The 21,125-nt window shown below is 41.7% G+C and overlaps 1 protein-coding gene across 3 annotated transcripts in view; it reads right to left on the reverse strand.

Moving 5' to 3' along the window:
* Nucleotides 1-2,092: 2,092 nt before the first annotated feature.
* The window catches only part of gab2 (GRB2-associated binding protein 2), a 37,547-nt gene continuing 18,514 nt past the window's right edge, over nt 2,093-21,125 (reverse strand). For 2 of the 3 annotated variants that reach the window (XM_069534204.1, XM_069534206.1), the window contains exons 3-10: nt 10,362-10,590; nt 7,793-8,388; nt 6,913-7,010; nt 6,454-6,733; nt 5,645-5,735; nt 5,368-5,470; nt 5,116-5,238; nt 2,093-4,999 (exon numbers count right to left, since the gene is read on the reverse strand). In XM_069534204.1, coding sequence (XP_069390305.1) covers nt 4,856-4,999; nt 5,116-5,238; nt 5,368-5,470; nt 5,645-5,735; nt 6,454-6,733; nt 6,913-7,010; nt 7,793-8,388; nt 10,362-10,590 — 1,664 coding nt within the window. In that variant the 3' untranslated portion in view covers nt 2,093-4,855. The remainder of the gene's footprint in view (nt 5,000-5,115; nt 5,239-5,367; nt 5,471-5,644; nt 5,736-6,453; nt 6,734-6,912; nt 7,011-7,792; nt 8,389-10,361; nt 10,591-21,125) is intronic. The other variant, XM_069534205.1, reaches the window with a different exon arrangement.

The following is a 21,125-nucleotide window of genomic DNA, read 5'->3' on the forward strand; positions in this document are numbered from 1 at the left end:
TCCTCTCTTCCCAACCGAGGCACATGGCACATGTTTGCTTATTGTGGGAACGGTTGGGTTTCTCTGTAGTTTTCCGAGGTCTCGACCTTCCTGTGTAAAGTGCATTGGGATAAGACATGTGAGTTGGTGCTGTATAAATAAATACTATAGTGGCAGGGTTTGGATTTATCATATAAAAGCAACAAAAAGGATTCCACCCATTCACAGAGCAAGACAATATTAACAGGACCTGAGAAAACCGCCATCCTAAATCTAAAGAAACACCAAAGACAGGTAAAAAGAGATCAAATGATAATAAAACATATAAATACAAAAATACTAGGAGATGTGGCAAAATAAAAATAAAGTAATGCTATATGCTTAAAGCAGGATAAGCAAAATCAAAGATAGAAATGAAGGTATTAATTAAAAGACAATTCTGAGAATGTAAAGCAATTATGGTTTTCCTCCTCTCTTTAGTATTTAACTAATGCTGATCACTGTGGTGAATAAGTTAATGAAGTAAAAGAGGATTTAGATATTTCTACTACAAAACTGAACAGGTACATTCAGGGTTTATATATTTTCTAGAATAACAGAAATATTGCAAAAAGAATATAACACATATTGAATTCAATTAGTCACATCTAAAGCCCTATTAAACTTAATTTGTCCACATGCCAATATAATAATGGATAATGGCTCATAATGATAATCTACAACTTGACATCTAGGTTACATTACTAAAACTTCATATTTTGGCTGATATCACATTTTCAGTAAGCAATTAGAGCGAGTTAAAGCCGAGTTATAATAAGAAATTGTGCACTCCCTCATTCTATATATAAAAGGAACAAATATGAGGCATACTTACATGTTTATGTGGTGCATGACCTCTTATTCGTCCAGAATAAACGACTGTCATTGCAAATGTATCTGTATTAAGATGCCACTTTATCAATTCACCAATAAAAGAGATGGGGTGCTGCTCTACACCCAAATTAGGTCTCTTTCAGGTCGGCGGCTCATGAAACCTGCAACCAGTGTCTTAAATGTTTGTCTAAAAGGGGGAGGTAAAGTGAATTGGTTTTGCCCTTGTTATAACCCCACCACGCACCCCCACATGCACACACACACACACACACACACTCCAGTTAATTCAATGTAACAGACCTAATGACTTCAGCAGAGGGTCGTACTGCAGGGGGCTGCACACTCACCCACCATGAAGACTTCATAGTGGATACCAGTAAAACCACAGACAGTCACAGAGACAGGATGCATGTTTTTGTAATGCAGAGGGAAACTGCAGCTCTCAGAGGAAAACCACAACAACATGGAGAGGACATGTCAATGCAAAAGAGAGCCCAAGAAGAAATAAGACCCATGGGACACTGACTTGCCTTCCGTGTGAAATATCAATAACACAGTCATAATAATAATAATAATCACAACAATCACAATGGAAACAGCTTTCAGCACCTTGTTGTGGGGGTGGGGGGCTTTAAAAAGAATTTTTAGGACAACACCTCAGTACACTTTTGAATTTGAAGAAATTTGAATTCATGATTTCTTGCAGGACTGCAAAAAACAAATTATAAATGTATGTTTTTTTTCTTCTGTACAAAACATTCAGTGAGTTTGTAACAAGGCACGATGGAACAAGATATTATTGGTTTAGCTGGGGAAAAAACCTTAGACCTCTGAATGTAGAATTCCCAGATCCCATGATATATATATATATATATATATATATATATATATATATATATATATATATATATATATATATACATATATACTCAGACAAAAGTCCAGGGAATGGTGTGTAAGAGTTTTTTTTTCTTTCTCTGCTGCTGCTCCTCAAACCAGGCGCAGATCAATACACGCACGGTCGATACTGTCCATTGTCTGCTTGTATCAGTATCACTATTATCCATCAGAGGGGGGGGGGGGGGGGGGGTCCTTCTGCAGGAGGTGAACAAATCAAGTAAAGAAGAAAAGTAAAGAAATATTCTTTTCATTAGTCATTTTATTTCTTCAGCTGTGTCCTCCTTGTTCAATGAGTCAGATAATTTGTCATTAAGGTTTTTGGTTGACTAAGACACATGTGGACAATTAGTCATTTTTTATTTATGGGAAATTACAAGTTATTGGTCACTACTGGAAAATGTGACATATGTTGGAGTACAATAGAAGTACAGTCAGGTAGATTGAGAGATTGTATTTCAGTAAAAGAATAATAAATAACTGAATGTGAAATTGCCAGATGGAATGCTGCTTCAGTCATGGGGGAAAAAAATGACAAGGTAGGCAATAAAATGTGTAAGGTTTTGGTATGAACAGGCAAAAATCCACTGGTGAGTGTATCAGCTTAAAACCTACATACGGTCTGAATCTTCTAGCTAGCAGCTATGTCCTCAGATCCTTTTACAAATGCAGCTGTTATTCTTAACAACAGGGGGCAGCAGACGTTACATTATTCTATGTTACAGCACCAATTACAAATCTGAGAGATGAGTGGTTGGAGTCGTTAATGTCGGGGAAACAACAAAGCCCCTAAAGTTCCCACGGGGGTGATTTTCTTTCTCGTGCCCACAAGATAAAACAGTGTCAGCGGTGTTTTCATATTCACAGAGGATCTTTAACATGAAACCTTTCACTTCTTGATTTATTCTGTGTCCACAGTTTAAGTCTACCATAATACAGGAATAAGAAAACCTTGTATTCTTGTTTAAATCCCAAGTCAACTGTACCACATTGTTACCGTCACACTGGCATTATTTGTCATATTGCTTCACAAAATCAAGACAGTTTTGCATACATCAGTGTTAGTAGAGATGATGATTCCTCGTCGGGTCGTAGTTGTTTTTCTTCCTTTTGTTTTTCTTCTCACAATTCCAAAAACACACAATAAATTAATAAATTAAAACACGAGCAATCTGCGAATGCTTTACAGTAGTAGCATTAAAAGTGGTTAAAAAAAAACATGGTCTCTACTGGTATACAGTACGTCAACCCAGTCCGACAGCAGATCTGTGTTTTTCAGTGTCAGGCTGTCATTTAACTTACTACAATTCACGATCTACTACAACACATACACAGCTCTTCTGCTTATGACGGGTCTCTCTAGATAATAAATTACACATCTATTTCACTTCAGAGACTAACAGGGGAGACAGGCTCTTCAGTCTTTGCTTTCCTCTTTCGCATCTTCGCCCCCATCACAGCTCGCCTGTTCAGTGCAACTCAAACCGCCAGCCTTCCCCATTTCATGTATAAAAAAGGGAATTTAACAATAAAAAAAAGGAATAAAATACATGTTGTAACAAACTTAGCTTAATTTAGCCGGACCCCGTTCTCACGAAAACGTCACGTGTTCACACCTATCAGTAAAAATAATGATAGAAAGAATACAAAAGCAGTAAAAATGGTAGAAAAACATTAAGAAGTAAATCTTAATGAAATAATCAATAATACCATCGAGCACTGCGTGGCCACACTATTCAAACAGGGGATTCACCCTTCAGTGGTTCCAGCCCACAATGAAATACTGGACTTTGAGGTTGAACTAGAATCATTCAGTTGTCCTAAAAACAATATGGCTCTTCCTCGAATAATATGGCAAATAATTAAAGCATTTCTTCAAGGCAAACTTTATAGTCTTAAGTGAAATGAAAACATAAGGCAAATTAGACAGTAGAAGAGTTAAGGAAATTAAGAAAACATTCTTTCCTCAACTGTTTTTCTTTTTTAAGTGACCATGATCACTGGCAAATCTTCATCGTTTGCAGGAACAGCTCAATATTACCGAGTGCATCAAACAGTCGACAAGACGTGCTGCGAATATGTTGTTCTATTAATAATTTACACACAGGAAACAACTGCTGTTGTGTACGTGGCTATATCAAAGCCCGAAGACATAAATCAGTGAGCCGTTGAAAACATAAATATGCTTCTCTCCTCCTACTTAGCCTGAATTTATGGGCGTCTCTGAACTGCTTTATATTTACTTTTCCGTCTCCATCATCTCCTCAGTCAGTGCACATTTAAAATGAAATGCATTCGAATATTACGATTCCTCACGTGCGGCTCGTTTTCTTCATTCTGTACATTTGGACGTTACAGACTTTGTACCTGCGTAGAAGTAATCGGCCTGCCATCCCACCCTGACAGATTTTTAAATACGTTCTTAATTGAAACTGAGGCAACAGTCATGCACAATTATCATTAGGGCTTCTGACACAGGCCTTTGCATCGCTGTATTTTTTTTCCCCCTCCCTCCCTCCTCTTACCAGACATGCACTGCTAAGCTGAAATGATTGCCTGCAGTGAAAATAATCTCCTCGCTGCTTCTGCAAGACTCAGCACAAATGATGGATTGAAGTGTAGAAGAGAGAGTCTTGCCCGCATGCCAAAATTAGGAGTGCATCTTGGCATTCCTGAGACCAGTGAGCACACTCTTACGTTATATTAAAATGGTCATCGACCGGTTTAACCACTGTGTTAAATGGCAGCAACTTAAAAACGTTGCAGAAGGGGAGGCGGGGGGGGCACAGCTTCGATGAAAAAGGATTGACTGATAAGTAAGGATGATATACATACATATTATCAACTGTCCATACTCTGTTATAACAGTCTGCGTGAAGAGCTTTGGCAGGAAGCTTCACCTCTATGGCCTGATATCCTGCACGTTAGCAGTGCGCTGCAGTTGTAATCATCACGGAGAACAGGCGTGGGGTCGGTTATGGCTTTTTGTCCAAACATCTCAGGCTTAAACAAGCCCCACCAGCATTCATAGCAATGATAGTAACATGACACTGGTGACGCTTGTCTTAAGATTTTGTGTGGTTTTTTTGATTCGTACAAGTCAGTGTCAGGACTTGACCCCCTTTGCAGGTTCAGTAGACTGCCGCTCTTCGCTCCACTCCTGCATGGTGCTTTGCAGTGCCTGGGTCTTCTCCTTGTCCACCTGCACATAGTCCACCTTCTCGTCGGAGGTCACAGAGGACGTAGAGGGCTGTGGAATGATAAATAAGGCACGAGTGAGATACTGGCCTGAGGGCGGACTGCGCTGCACTGCGGTGAGAAACAAGAACAATAGCCAGTGATAGTCGACAAAAAACATCTGTTTACTTTTCTGTGCGGGCTGGGTGACCCGGGCTGGAAGTCCAGCGCTAGGTAGTCCACGTTGCCACACTTCCTGGGGGCCGGGCTGCTGGTGCCGCTCATGGCTGGAGAGGTAGACGCTGGGTTCTGCTAATGGGGGCAGGAGGGAGGTGTTACTCACGCAGGGCCCAGCGAGCTACTAGCATGCAAACAAGTGAATCATTAAAACAAAGAACACAATGTGCTCTCCTGATCTCCCCTCCGGCCATCGGGACTCACCATAGCCACATAATTCTCCTCACTGTCTGCAGAGTCGGTGCTGGTGATGCTTTGTGTGGAGATGGGTCGACAATGCTGGGAGGATATGGAGTTCATAGCCGGCCTGGAGCAAAGCAAACAGGACAGTGAGTGCATCTACCTTCTGACCTCAGGCAGAAAGAAAATAACAGCGGCAGTCTGTGCCATCAAGCTGTGTGTGTGAGAGAGAGACAGAAAGAGTGTGTGTGTGTGTGTGTGTGCGTGGTAATCTATCTTGAATGACTGATATGAGACTCACATGGGCCGTATCCAGGACATGGTGACCGGACTCTTAAATGGCAGCTCATCAATAATCCCATTGTTCTTCAGATCGAGAGGTGTTGGCTTCGCTGTGGAAAACAAGAGCAGACACTGTCAACAAAATAAAAACCGTCTGTGTTATACAATTAACAATGCAGACCTGTGGAGCTGCTGTGAAAATATAAAGATTTCAATATTTACAACTAGAGCCTGACATGTATATGAATTATTGGAGGTCGATGCCGATATTAGGGAGAAGAAAATTCCCAATTCTGATTTTTAAATCCTTATGACAAAGAAACGTATTGAGGCTTGATACTTAATGATAGTGACTTTATGATAAACAGTTATGGATAAAAATAAAATGCAAATACAACTACAACTACCTATTTAGAACTTAATTTAATATAATGAATATATCCGCAAACAAATATGCAGATACTGATTTGTATTTACATATAGCGTAAATGTATATATGTATAAGCATGTTATAGTTTTTTCAATACATTTTTAACTTATTGTTTTTGATGTTCATTTACTGTTTATGTGTTTCATTTTTATTTTATTTCAAAAATAGATAAAAAGGTTAATAAAAGTATTTTCTATGATTTGCGAACTTTACACTTTAATTTCATTTTGTGAAACACCTTAAAACTGTGGTTTTGAAAGGCGCTTATAGAAATTATTCTTATACGATTATGTCTGTGAAAGGTTCATATCAGCAATCAATCAATTTTGAAATCGGATGACCAGTAGTTGCGATTCATGTTTTTACATGAGTTAGAAATACAGCTGCCAAAAACTTACATTTCCTGTTAGGTTTGAGGTTACGGTTGATGGGTGGTGGGGTAACATCGCTGAGACGGCTGGGCCTGTGACACAGGGAGGCACTGCTCCCCTTGCGGGCAGGTAACGTTGCAGAGAATCCTGGGAAATCAAAGTGATGTGGCCCAGGGCTCATGGGGATGTAGATATTCTTAGGACTGTCAGCCAGCGCAGCGCTGAGTGGCGAGGAGCCAGGATTCATGGGCACGTAGTTGTCATCCGAGTTGCCGCTGTCTGAGCGAGTCAGGGGGGCTTTGGTTCTCTGGTGTCAAATGGGCACAGCGGTCACATGACATCTCAATCTCTCTGGGCTCAATTTTGCAGGAAAACTGCAACGCTCGACTTGAGCAAATATCGTGGAAATGCATTTTCTATCTCTGCGGTTCATGATGTTGCACCCACAGAATTTATATGTGCAGTGAAAAGGAGCCAGAGACTCACCAAGTAGGAGCTGAACCCGTCGTTGACAGACTCCACAGACTGGCCTGAGTTGCTGAAATGGATGGGACGGTGATGGCTGTTCGTTTCAAAGGAGGAGCCTGTGGAGAGAGAGGCGAGGGGCGAAATCAATGTTTACCACTGCTGTAAACTCTAAAAGGAAAAAGAAAACAAGTGAAACAGAATAGTGCAAAGTCTCCATGAGTCAGATGTGCAATTATCACAGCAATGGAGGCTGATTAAAAGAAAAAAAAAAGACATATCAAGGAGTAAAGTCATGTTTCTAATGGAACAAACACAACATGAGTGACATTTAATTAAACGCTTGACTGGGATATAATTAGTCTTCGCAGCACAGGTGTGTGAACAGCCTGTAGCCTCACTAACAAGGGTCAGAGGTCATATCTTGCTTCAGGCTATATGAGGCCCGAGCACGGACTTTGCAAAGTGGAGAACATAACATATTAAGAGGCCGTGCATTGTGTCTGCAAGTGTTTTTTTTTATTGCTCATCAGCCTGGAACGAAACATTCTGGAGTCGCTGTATGGCTTGAATTTCATTACTGTCTCGACAGAACAGTGTCTGCCAGACTGCCTCCTTTGTTTCTGCTCAGCTGCTGGTGTTAAGTCAGTAAAATGAGAGATAGCGGAAGAGGGAGAGAGCGAGGGAAAGTGGGGGAGGAAAGGGAAGTGCAAAGTCGCCGCAACGCCACAAGAGGATGGACCCGTCGAGTCCGTGCTGCATTTTGAAAACAGGAAACAGGTGAAAAGTGCGATTTCAAAAGATCTGAGCGAGTCCACTGAGGCTGTGTTTTAAAGGAAGAAGCGGCGTTCAGGAGGAACACATTAGGAAAAGTGTTGAAGACTAAAAGAAATATGTGTACCTCTGTGCAGCCTGATGTTCTCAACAGCAGGGAGAGTATTCCTGCGTGGGATAACCGACACTGCAGACGTCACCTCTCCGTTCTGGCTTCCTACTGACTGGGGACTCCCCCACTGCCCCTCTGACCCCTGGCTGGGTTTCGGGGGCCTGGGAGGAGGCGCACAGGACGACTCGGAGCTGGAGGGTGTCAAGGCATTGTGATTCTTGTCAAACGTCCGGGGGATCTGATAGAAGGAGCCAGGCGTCGTGGGAATGTCGTAATTGTCAGGCTGACGCTCGTTGTTGTGCATGGTGGCTAGGGCGTTACAGGGCGTTTTGAAGGTGTAATCCTCCTCGTTCTCCAGCTCGGGGTCGCCCAGCCCACTGTGAGTCGGCACCTCGGAGCTGTGAACCCGCGGAAGCACGTAACAGGCCTCCTGGGACGAGTCGTCGTGCGATGGTAACTGGTGTTTTCCAGGTTTGGGCAAACTGTAGAAACCATGCAACTGGGCACCCATGCCATTTAGACAATGGGAGAAGCCATGAGAGAGTTTCTGCACAGCAGAGTCGCTCCCAACAAACAGATTGCTTCGTGTGGCCTGGGAGAAACTGGCACTCCTGCAACAGGGACAAAGACACACATATAAATCAGTCTGTATGCTGCCTGAATATTTGTCTTAAAACTCAATGCAAGCCTTTGACAATATCATGTGCAGTTGCATTTAATGTAACTGTCCATAGAGCCACGAGGTGGCACTGTAGCACTTCACAGGAAACGTCCCCTCTGAAGGCTGCAGCACATTTAAAAACAGCACATCTCTGCATCAGTGTTCGAGCACCTTGGTGCAGCTACGGCACAAGTATCAAATTCCGGATTGTTGTTTATTACATTTCTTTGAGGAGCTGATTTGTTTACATGTTTCTTAGCGTGTTGTCAGGGACAGGGCGTCCACGTTCAGAGGGAGAATGCTATGACTTTCTCACAGTTTGTCGGCCTCGGGTTAGACACCCCAGGGACATGCCTCATTTATTCTGGCTCCTTGGCGGGGCCTGACCTTGAGTAGCAACTACAACAAGCGCTCAGTTCAGACGTTTCTAGCCAGTTAGCTGAGCAATCACCCGACTAAGTTGTCCAATGGAAAGATAAGAAATCCTCAAGGGGTCATTTCTTTATGACCATGCTGATCTCACTCTGAGATTTTATTCACATGCATTAGCAACTAATGTTCTTGAATATAAATGGAACAAATTTGAATGAATAATGCATCAAAGTGATGTAATTAATATTGACATAACATTTTGCTGCCTCCTCAGGATTTCGATCATCAATCAATAATTTTGTTCATCATTTTTCCTTCCGTCACTGGAAACTGAACGACGGCTTTTCACAAAGATTAATTCACACCATTCGGTCATCAGACCAATTTTAATCTGACGTAAATCATAGCTCGTTACCAGATGCCAGTCTTAATTAGCCGAAACACGGAGCAGAAGCTGGTGCAAGAGTGACGGAAACATCTGCATAAAGCTGATGAGATGGATCATGAGGTTTGATTTCCTGCGTCTCACTGAGGTCCAGCGCAGCAGATTTATGTGCAAATTGTGCGGCTGAGAGGGCAATTCTATCCTGGGCGAGTCCAAACCTATAGCAGTGATGAATTGCAGCCTCAACCTCATTGATCATCTAACTGTACGGCCTCTCTGCAGAATGGCATCATTATTACAGCTGCCTTTTGATTCTCGGAAGTGGGCACTGGAGGTGAGATGAATGTTAATGTGCAACTCAGGAGTGCATTTAATATAAAGTCTTTGTTTTAATGCTCAGCACAACTGTGTTGTATATCCATGTAGAAACAGCAACTGAGCAAGTATCCACACTTTTTGATTTGTGCATATTCATGACTAGCTAATTGTTTCCATTTTAAACTCTGCTTTATGTTAAAATATATATATATATTTTTTTTTCTGCTGGATTGACCAAAATGAGACATTTACATGTGGTCTTTAATGATCAATATTTCAAATTAAAATAACATATCACTGTGTCTATCCATGTGCCCTTTTCCCCCTTTTCCAAGTATCATTATTGTATGATAATTAGTACCTACCATGGAAGTTATGCTTTCATCTGTTTGTTTTGCTCTCTGTTAGTTAGCATCATTACACAACAACTACTGGAAGGTTTCCACAAAACTTGGTGGAAGGATGCGTTATGTATCTGTAAATAAGCCATTAATGAATATTGCGGTTTTCTTTTTCCCTTTATCTTTCAAATGTGTGCCACATTTTTTATTGATATCCCAAAACATAATTAATTTGTGAATTCAAATCTGGTTTCAAAAGAAGATCAATAACAATACAAACAATACATTGATTTATTCCCTCATGTTAGACTTGTTATAGAATACATTAATAATCTACAACACACACAGTTGGCTAATTTCCCCCTGTTGGCTAATTTCCCCCCCCTGTAACAGAGGTCCGAACCCTCATGGCTTCTAAACTGAGGAAGCGCCATGAACCTGTATGTTGACCTGCATTAACGGATAACAGGAAACTGACACAGGACGCCTGAGGGTCGCGACCTTTACCTTGCGCTCTCTGTCTTCCTGCTCATGCACTGGTGGAGGAGGAGGTAGTCCTGGGGTGCACTGTTGGACAAGGAACTGTGGTGTGTGTGGCGCACAGGCACGTCGAAGGTGAAGAGGACTGGCTGGCTGGAGTGGATGGGGGCAGAGGACTTGCGATCTCCAGTCAGAGGGGCCATGGAGCCGGTGACATCTGTTCCAACAGAACGTGGCATATGTTGTAACCTGCCATCTGCAGACGAGAGAAATTGAAGCTATTGATTGTTTAACCCACAAGAGTCTTTTTCTTTCTTCTCCAAAATCCAGCTTGTTTGAAAGATGTAAAATCAGTGTTGTGCAGTCGAGGCATGCTGCACATTCATATGCTAAACAAAGTAAAGATCAGTCATGTAATCATCCCTTAAACATTTTCATTTTGTTTGGTTGTTTTCCACAATCCCTGAAGTCAAAGTGTGTAATTCATTTGAGGGGTTTAAGCCTTTGCCTGACCTTGCTTTGCATGGAGTCTTGTTTTCAGTAGCTTTCAGTCTGCTCTCTAATCAATAGCGAGGACGGATCTGTCTCAGGGGAGGAGAGACAACAGAACCCTTCTGCTTTTTTGGGCTGCAGGGTGTGAGTGGTCCAAAAGCACATGATCCAAGTTATCCTTTATGACCAGGGTCAATGTGCTTTGTTTGATTTTATTGAGCTGACCACTGCTTGGCACAGCATGACTGTGAGAACAAAATGCTCCTGCAAAATCAGAAAAAAAACCTTTATTGCTCCGTGCTTTGTTAGAAACAAGCAGCATACAGTTAGGAAAGCTAAAGTAAATAAGTCATGACAATAAATATATTCATCCATAAATTCAAATGTGCATGAAATAAATGTGCACTCATTTGTTTCTGTGCAACATCCCTGTTATCTGCATTTAAAGGCTACAAAGGAAGTGCAGATCTAAGATGGGGATACTGCACACAGACTGGGCAGGAGGCCAAAATGAGCACACTGTGCTGTAGGAGTAGAGAGTGGGCGGCCCACTGTTCCATCGACCCATGGTGCTGTGTGCAACACAAGCAGGAAGTAGCAAGACTAAAAAAAAACAAGTCTTTTGCAGAATCGAATCTCTGTTCTTTTTCACTGTAAATGCAAGGTTTTGCATGATCATGTGTGGGGGAATTAATGAGATTCACTACAACCACAAGTAATCACTTTTATATCAATTGTGTCTTTGACTTATTGTCAAAAAACAAGTAACGAAAGTAAGTAAAGAAAAATGAATTGTACGATTTCTAAGTTAATCAGGAGACACTGAGAAAATTACATTGTATTTAATTAAAACAACAACCCAAAGATATGTACAAGGATGAAAACCAGAGAGAAACTGTAAATCTTCTCTTCAAGACACGTGTGCAGAGATGCTGGCTGCAGTTTTCTTTCTGAAACTGTAAAAGTGACAGTCGATGACAGTAATTGAGTCTGCTGAAGGATTCAGTCCACAAAACCCACAAAAACTGCAGGAAGAGCTGTTCACCTGGTTATTCAAAGTTCAGCCAAGCTCGACTCAGAACCCAGTTGCTGTCGTTAACGAGTTGCTCTCACAGTTGATGGTTCAAATCGCACCAAATTCAACACTGCACTTCCTTGAGCCCTTAACAATACATAAGTGAAGTGTGAAGCCACGTTTAACCAGCCGAGGCAGGTGGCCGTCCACCTTGTGTCTAGTTCTAGAGGTTTTCCAGTTAATGAGGAGGTTTTGCTGCTCATTGCGGGACCTGTTGGGTTTTCTCTATGATCTTTAACTTTTCAACCTTCTATGTAAAGTGCCTTTACGAAAATGTATTTTCTGATTTGGAGCTAAACAAATAAAATTGAATTGAGATGGTAGCAGTGAATATTAAATATAATCAAACCTATTTCTGCTGTAATTTAAAGGATATTTTTCTCTAACCGATGCACATGAAGTCATTTCCTCCATGCTACGTCACTCTCCCTCTGCTTTCTCAGAACTTTACAAAGCACGTTACGGGTCAAACGGCCTTTTAACAAGAGGGCAAAGCTCTGTGAGTCATGATGAGTGGCGACCATACAGAGGGACCACAGGCCCGGTGAAAAACAGAAAACACACACACATGTGGTGTGTGAGCATTTGTGTATGCATGTCGAGTGGTTGGAGGGCGGGGTTGGGGGGGCATTCTGGAGCCTAGTTAGCTAAATGAGGTCACATCAATGCCTGGGGGGAAAAAGGCCTCTACTGTGGGGTCTTCGGGCCAATGGACATCAGTGAGATGCCCGGGCCCAAAGCCACACGGGCAGGGACTCCCCCCAATGATCCTCAATTACGCCAATGTTCTGAGTGATTCCACTCTCCTCAGGCTGTTTAGGCATCATCTCCCTTCTCCACAAAAAGCTTTGTAAAAGCTTTCATCCAGTGTGGTGAGTACTGGGGCCCACTAACACGGGTAGATATATTGATTTATCGTAGAAAGTCAGGTCCTCTACCAAGCTAGTGTGCAGAGCTACGAGGAAAAACACACGAGCAGGCTTGATCATTTCAATGCAGGAAGAGGAAAAAATAAAATTTGCAAATATATAATCATTGAGAAGTGCGTGTCTGGGTGTATCTGTGGCCTAAATAATTTCTGATTAAGTGTATGACATGTTGCTGTACGAAATGAAAGAGGACCGGGCCGGTCTGCTGATGGAATAGCCTACATGGCTCATCTCTGACACTAATGGCTCTGATGATGTATGTTACCACTGGGAAGCAATTCCATCAAGTCACTGCAACCACAACACAGAAATAGAAAAAAGCAGAAAACAAAAACACTGAAACTTCCCTCCCCCCCAGGTTGCTTCCAGGAATATTCCCTCCACTGGCTAATGTACTGTGTCATTTTTTTGAGTTACAAGTTTAATATCCAGAAATAGTTTTCTAACACTGAAACTGAATCAAACAAAGCACTTAAAAGAGACAAAGTGTTCTTCCTACGACATTCCTCCGCTTGAAACAAACATCAGAGCAGCGATGCATTAAAGGACCTTTTTGGTTGGTGAGCGACATATGGCTATTCCGGGTCAAAGAGCCCCTAAGTTCATGCGCAATCTTCCAATTACTCTCTCTAATACATCACCTACTGTCTCTTCTGCTCTCTCACCATAATCTAATAGAAGCTGGCTGCTGGTCTCAGGGGGCCAAAATTAGAACCCTGCTGTATCGCTAAGAACAAGAACGTCTTTGTAGGGTGCTCATTTCCTCTCAGCCTGGCCAGAATTAGCAGAGGACATACGATAATCTAATCTGAAACCAGATACAAAAATAGAACATATCATGGACCTATTGAATTGATAGTGTGCCGGATGGACACATGAAGGAAGAGGAAGATGTTTGAATTTTCTCTGTACCTGTTGTTGCGCGCTTTTCACTATGGGATCACAATCATCCTCCCTAAAATATTCCATAAAAGAGAATCATCTCACGTTACACGCTGTCCACCTGTCTTCAAAGTGAGTACTAGAAATATGCAATTTTCTTAATGGTTTCATAAGAGATTGTATTTAAACATTATAGCCTCTGAGCTCACAAGGCTATGATGAGTTCTGCAAATTAACCTCAGATATATCAAGGCTCAGCAAGGGTTGGCCGGGACGAGGCCATCGTGTGACACAAAGGTCAAGAATCGGTTTGATCCCCCATTCCTTCAACGTGCCCTTGAAAAAGGCATCAAACCTGGAGTAAAGGGTTAATCCTTTGTTTTATAGTATAATCCTACATTATTTGTTTTCCTACATGAGGATGCTGGACCAGTGGCTCTTTAAAGCAACACAGCGTCCCAGGAGGACACATAGTGGAATCCATTTGCATGTGTGGTTAGTGGGGGGGGTTGGGAGCTCTCAATGAGACGGACATAACTGAAAGAAGGAGCTGAGATGGGATAGGTAGGACAACGAGGCGAGCTGTTTGCACCGAAGGAGCGTGACGCCCGGCAGGAAGAGAGAAAATGGCCTCCTCGCTCTGCTGAAGTGAACAAAGTGACATGGCTGTTTCATCCTCCCTTGAAAACCGCTCAGTTGTGTATTAAGCAGAGCAGACACACAGGAGCATTCCCTGATCACATTATTTCCCTGTGCCTGCTCGCTCCGCAGCGTCACGTGAGCACCGCCCCTTAACCACATTTCGACATCAATTTGCCTTGAAACGCCGGATTGATCAGTCACCTAAAAGGCTTGAGCTCGTCGGGGGCCACTGAATTATAGAGTTTGGCTGCATCTAGAAACAATGGCTCATTTTCAACGCCATGACCTCATTCCTGCAAGGTGGTGGTGGGCGGATGAATACTGTGGCTGTGAAGCAGTGGGGAGGACGCGGGATGCGAGATGAAAAGTTGAGACAATTTGTGGCGGAGGATGACTCTTACTTTTCATGCTGTCATCGGAAAACTGCAAGACCTACCTGGAGTGGGTTGTGCCGCAGCCTGCAGCCAAACCAGGCCAGAAACACAGGGATAAATTGTTCTGACAGCACAGTGCATTACAGAATGGGAACAAACTTGGTCTAGAAACAGAGAAAAGTCATGATGAAAGCAGAATGTGATACTTGTTGATGCTCTTAGCAACAACATACACTGTTGTAGTTCAGTCAGGATGAGCTTCAGGGTGATTCTGGGTTGAATCTGTTTCTATGATTGCCTGATCAACTAGTGCTGGATAAGCCACAGTTTATTTGGCTAAAATCAGTACAGTGATCATACTCTTTTTGGAGAATTATAAAAATCTCTGTTGTCATAATTATGCATTTTAGATAGTCAAGTCTGCATAAATGTTGAAAACGACATATGACTTGAGACAGAGTTAAGCGATCACCAGTTTGACTTTTAAACTGTACTAAATTAAATGAATGTTGCTAAACGGAACTAAAAATTAAAACAAAAATAAACATTCCACTGATATGAAGGCCTCCATGGCACACAAGCAGATTGGAGTAAAAAAACAAATGTTCCGTATTGTTCATCAGTTTTTTTAAAAGGTAGTATTGGTCAATTGTTTCTGAAGCACATTTGATCTTATTGGTGGAAATCCTCTTCACGTCCAGATCACCATCAATAAATAAAGTGTCTGTGGCCCTCACAGGAAACTGATGAACACGACCAATCATTTGATTCATAATGAAATGTTGTCTGGTTTGTCCTTCTGACACCAACCGACCTGCCCGCAGCTCATACCGCTCATGACTGGTGGTGACTCACGGAAAAGTGTTGCAGCTGAATACCCTTCACATCACCCTCCCCTTCCAAACATGAACATGTGGTAGCCTTCAGTTGTCGTAAAAACTCAAAAGGTGTAGTTGTAGTTTGTCCAGTCTGGGCTACTGTAAAAAAAATTTGAAAGGCCAACTCTAGGGTAAAAAACACAACAGTTCATAAAATTTGGATGAAACACATTAGGGAATTAGGATTATTTTCCATATGTTCCATTTCTGCCAATAGATCCCTTTCATCAAAATAGTACACACTGGACCTTTAACACTTAAACAAGGATTCATCTGTGTGCTCCTGCACAAAAGGAGGCAGTGCTGCCATTACACTTCATATCTCTGCTAACACCACCAGCCTACTGATTACAGCCAATGTAAAACAGTGTGACAGAAGTGGGAGGCCTGACCGTATGACAGGAAGCTGATTACCAAATAAAAAAACAGGTACAAAGATCTACAGACATCAGCTGAACTGAATATAAACAGTTGGCAAAAGGAAAAGCTTCCATGCAACTGTAGGTTGAATGATGTGAGCTACCATTAAGAGTGATTGGCTTTTCCACTCGATATTTAAAGAATCAGGCTGATGCCAATTTGAAAATGAAATTATTTTTGTTGACTTAAATTCACCAAAATATATATAATATATAATTATATTATATTTCCTTAAAAGATTTTTAAATTTTGCGGCATACTTTAATCACATAATGACATTCAATTTTAAGAAAATGAGAAGCTTGAATTCATAATATAACAAAACTGCTTGAATGATTTTGATTATATAGTGAAATTCTTGTCTAGTCATGGAAGGTTTATGTGTTGCCAGAGCCAGTCATAATTTAACTGGCAGTGACCACAGCTTTACTATCTCTCAAGTAAGGTCCTCTTTAATCATTGATGGTAAGTGTAGACTGAATCTTTCCCTTTTCATTGGAAGCAAGGGGGAGTTTGAGTAGATTTTTCTCCAATGAATTTATATTTTTTTATGTTAGAAACTGGAAATGCAAGTGAGATGGAAAAGCCTTGATCACCATGATGTTGATTACTGTCACTAAGACAACATTTTCAAGCCACCCAGCAAGCTATCAATCTGGCTTCATAGCTGGGGTGAACGCCCTCAGAAAGATCTATGTGAATTAACGTAAGCACTTTTCAAAACTGCTGATGCTGATGCTTGAAATGCCAGATTTGAGCAGTTACACTGAAAAACAATATGGAATGTCTTCCCTGGGAAAAGCATGGAAAATACAGAGGAGGGGAAAAAACAGAGTGGGAGCCATCATACACAAAAAGAGGAGTGCTGACGAGTAAAAACCTCATCCCTTAGTTGAGCTTATTCGCGTCTCTGAGTTCAAACAGCCAGGAGAGAGAGAGCAGAACAAAGCCCGTGATTGACGAGATGATGTTCCATTCATTCGATTGCGCTCGGGGGTGGGTCTCCCTGGGTGCAGACACACGCCATACACACCCGGCCATCAGTATCTGATGACAACAGCGCCAACACCCTGAACAGATTGTGAGACCTAGAAACACACTATAACTCAGTGAATGCATGTGTCAGGCAAACAGAGGAGTTATTTAAATCCTCAATTAAAACAATCTGCACTTGTCTATCATCTATTTATCTTTTGCTCAGTTACTAAACCTTAACACAGTTCACACTTTCTTTAATATCTGAATTCTGATCTAATTTTGTACTGACTCTGCCATCCTCTCTGGTGATTTGGACCACAAATGCACAGTGCATTCTCGAGTCTCTGGTTTCCAGCAATCCCTCAGATGCTGCCAGTGGTTTAATGGGATGCACAGCCATGGCAGCAACAGCAAACCATCCTCAGACAGCTCTGTGGCAGCAGAAACCTGACCTTCCAGTGCCATGGAGCCTCATTATTTCTACAAAAATCAATGCAGACAAAGGGCAGTTCGGGAGGAGAGGAGGCAGACATGCAGGTGTACAGATACTTAGCAGTAAATCAAATTCTTTAAATTTCTTGTACTCTTAGCACATAGAGGGCAGCTTACATTTTTTTAGAATTGACATTTGAAACATCTGCAAAAATAAATGTCTGAAGTAAAATTCAAAAAACCACACTGCTGTTGCGGTGGTCAGTCTTTAAGTCCAAATAAAATCTGTGAAAAAAAAATATAAAGCAATTCCCTATTGGCTGAATTGAATATAATTTTCCGGTTTGTGATACTACTGTGACCTTTCACCACCAAAATCGAATCAGTTTATCTGTGAGTCTAAGTGAACATTTGTACCAAATTTGAAATTATTATCTTTCAGGGTTCTTAAGAAAACACGCAAAAGAGTTTTATATACCCTCACGGCCTTCTTGAGATATTAGGTTAGCCAGGCAGAAAATTCGATATGCAACAGCAACAGTGAACTTTAAACACCAAAATGGATTCAGTTCATCCTTGAGTCCAACTGAACGTTTATACCATATTTGAAAAAATTCCCTCAAAGCATTTTCGATCACGTTCACAACAATGGGAAAAATAATGCATCCAGCCAATGACGGTCACCAGCGTGGAGGAATAATTACAAAGGAGCATTTAAGGACCCAGAATGAATGAGTAACAAATATCACATTGGTCTCAGACTCTAAATGAAAAATGCATGTGTACAACAGAAACAAATGGAGACATAGTGGGAAGATAGACTGAAAGAGTTGCTGTCAACAGTTGTGTAACAATGAATCGTCAAGTGCTGCCCTCGGCCAACTTCACTTCACAGTTCCCAGAGGCGGCAGGAGCCAACTCTGACTAACAAAAGGTTCGGTTCAGATGGAGATGTTGATACAACTGATGTTTTCAATTATCTGAGGAAAATACTCTGAGAAACATGCGTGTCAACACTACTTAATACACACTAGTGTTTGGCAAAGCCCGGTGAATTCCTTTCACAATAGTTTTGGACTTTACACCAGCACCGCAGCTACATTAAAACAACAAATATGACATTGTGTACAGTGTGTGACGCTGTGGCTGCTCCAGGCTGATGTAGCTTCTCCCTGCTTTAAATATGCTATCTACATAACTTGGTATTGTGCTTCCCCTGGTTGTCAGATAGTGTAATCCTACCTAGTCTGTTTTCCGTCAGCGAGGTAACTCCCACTCTGTTGGGTGACACACTGGCTCAGATCTGCAACTGTCAGCTTGGTGGAAAACCCACAGCCCATCCTGCTCAAAGAGGTGTGTGAACAGTTGTCCTCTGTTAGTTCCCAAATACAGCAGATACAAGATACAGCTGATAAATGCTCTGACGGGTGAAACACCGGCGCGGCTTCTTGAGCGTTAGAAGATATGTTCACGGGCGCAAAGATCAAGATGGGAGCTGCTGTGGGAGGAATACTGATGCAGACAGGAAGTCATCAGGTTGAGTCAAGAACACTCCTCTCATCTGACATACTCCATTTCTTTTGCCAACACATGCTCAGTGACTGTTGCATCAGTGCACCTTATTGTTGACAGGTGGTTTGTTCCAGCTAAGTTAGTCAGATGTGGGGAGAATTTCCACACAGCAAGACTGTGTTGTCGACCACAGCAACCAGGAAAGTTTGTTTTTCTTAAAAGTGTACACTACTTTGATACATTTGTTTTTGAGTGAATTTTGAAATATGGTAGAAAGACTCCCTCGTTCGGACCTGCCTGCTGCTGTACCAGATGAATTTCCCGAGTGTATGGATCAATGAAGTTTTATCTTATCTTATCTTAAATGAAAATAGAAAATCGAGCTGAGCCAATTCGAGCTCACAAAACTGCTGTGAAAACTTCTGACCTACAGCAGCGACTTTCCTCTGACCTTTTGTGGAGCACTGTCACTGATTAAGTCGCCAAACTGCACCTCCTGCACAAGATCCGGGACAACTGAATGACAACACGCTCAGTCGATGCTGCGTCATCCTGCTCCTTAGTTCATTTTTGACCCTGGACACGTACAAGGAGATGTACGCTCGTCCTCGCCGGTACTGGTCCAGTTACATTTGTTGGTACTTAGGAATTAAAGCATCTTTAAGTCTAATCCTTCATCAAACCGACTGTTACATACGTGGCAGCTATTGTAAAATCCCCTTGAGGAGATCTATGACTGGGTATTGTATCATCGAATTGTATTTTTTCATCAGGTCACTCCAGATTAGCAGTCTCGCTAGTTTTCCAAATGTGTAAAAACACATTTAAACACCAACTAGTTATACTTAAGGCCGTGCTGATGAAAATAGGAGGTTAGTATTTATTTCCATCTTCATAATGACAACAACAACTTGATCCCACTCAAGGGAGGAGGTAGGAGCTATTCCAAGGAAGAGAGGGATAAATGCTCATAAACTATGAGTCAACAGCTTCTTCCTTGGTAAAGCTTGTCATGCAAACATGTTTTTTCAAAGAAAGGTGTGTGTTATTTTGACAGATCTAAGGAGGTGTGTGTGTGCATGTCTGTGTGTATCTGTTGCAGATAAAAAACTCATGTGACAGAACAAACGCATTCAGCTGGTGGGTCTATCACTTCAGAGCAGCAGTGGGTGAGCTCAAAATCGTCTTATTAACATCCTCAGGATGTGTGGCTGCCTCTCTCAATACATTGCTTTGCTTTTCCACTTACTAAAGACAGCCATAATGACGTAATTGGGGACCAGCGGTAAAATAAGCCTTTGCAGAGCAGATATATGAAACAATAACATCTATGATCCTTTCTCCCATGCATGTTTAGTTCACAATTTCAACATGCATGCATGGACGATTTGAAGCTACTTGAGCATATTGAGTACTATGAGAGGGCAATAAGGTCAGTGGCACCATAAAATTTTCCCCAAAACATTTCCATGGCTGTCTAGAGCATTAAATCCCTTAAAGCACATGTTAGTTTCGGTTTAGTAATGCTAGTGAAATGCTAGTCAGAACCGGTTAATGTGTGCCGGGGGTGTGTGATATTCACTGAAATCCTGGAAATGACAGCCCCCTGGCACAAATAAGAATGAGAATGAGAGAATTCAGAGAATAAGACGGTTGCAAACAAGTTTTACTTTGCACTCGACTAAAATAGAGTATGAAAATTGCATTTGGACGGAGAGTTCCTAGTTTCTGATAAAGTTTCTCAGAAACAGCGACTTAACATTTCAGAGAAAAACAGAGTTAGATGATAGATTAAGCCTGATGTGGTGTTTACACTTAAAGAAACCAGCATCACTATTGCAGCTGCCATGACATAAACCCTCTCACTCCTCCAACGCACTCTCCCTGCCACACCCTGCTGGCTACAGTTGACACAGTCTGATGGTCCTGAGAGGACCTTGATAAATATTGAACTCGGACCTGGGGATCCCCCAAATGATGTGAACATGAGATTTTTACACTCTACACAGCTGTTTGTTTTTGTTATCCTACACCTGGACATATTGCAGGTTACAGATGATCAACCATGCAAAGAGATTAACGACTACCAGCAACCAGATGGTTGGAAAAACAATAGCATGAATACAATCTGGACGAAAAAAAGAAAGAAAGAAAAGGTTTAAGCAAAGTGATCGAGG

The sequence above is a fragment of the Paralichthys olivaceus genome, chromosome 11 (genome assembly GCF_024713975.1).
Source record: "Paralichthys olivaceus isolate ysfri-2021 chromosome 11, ASM2471397v2, whole genome shotgun sequence".
NCBI classification, from domain to species: Eukaryota; Metazoa; Chordata; class Actinopteri; order Pleuronectiformes; family Paralichthyidae; genus Paralichthys; species Paralichthys olivaceus.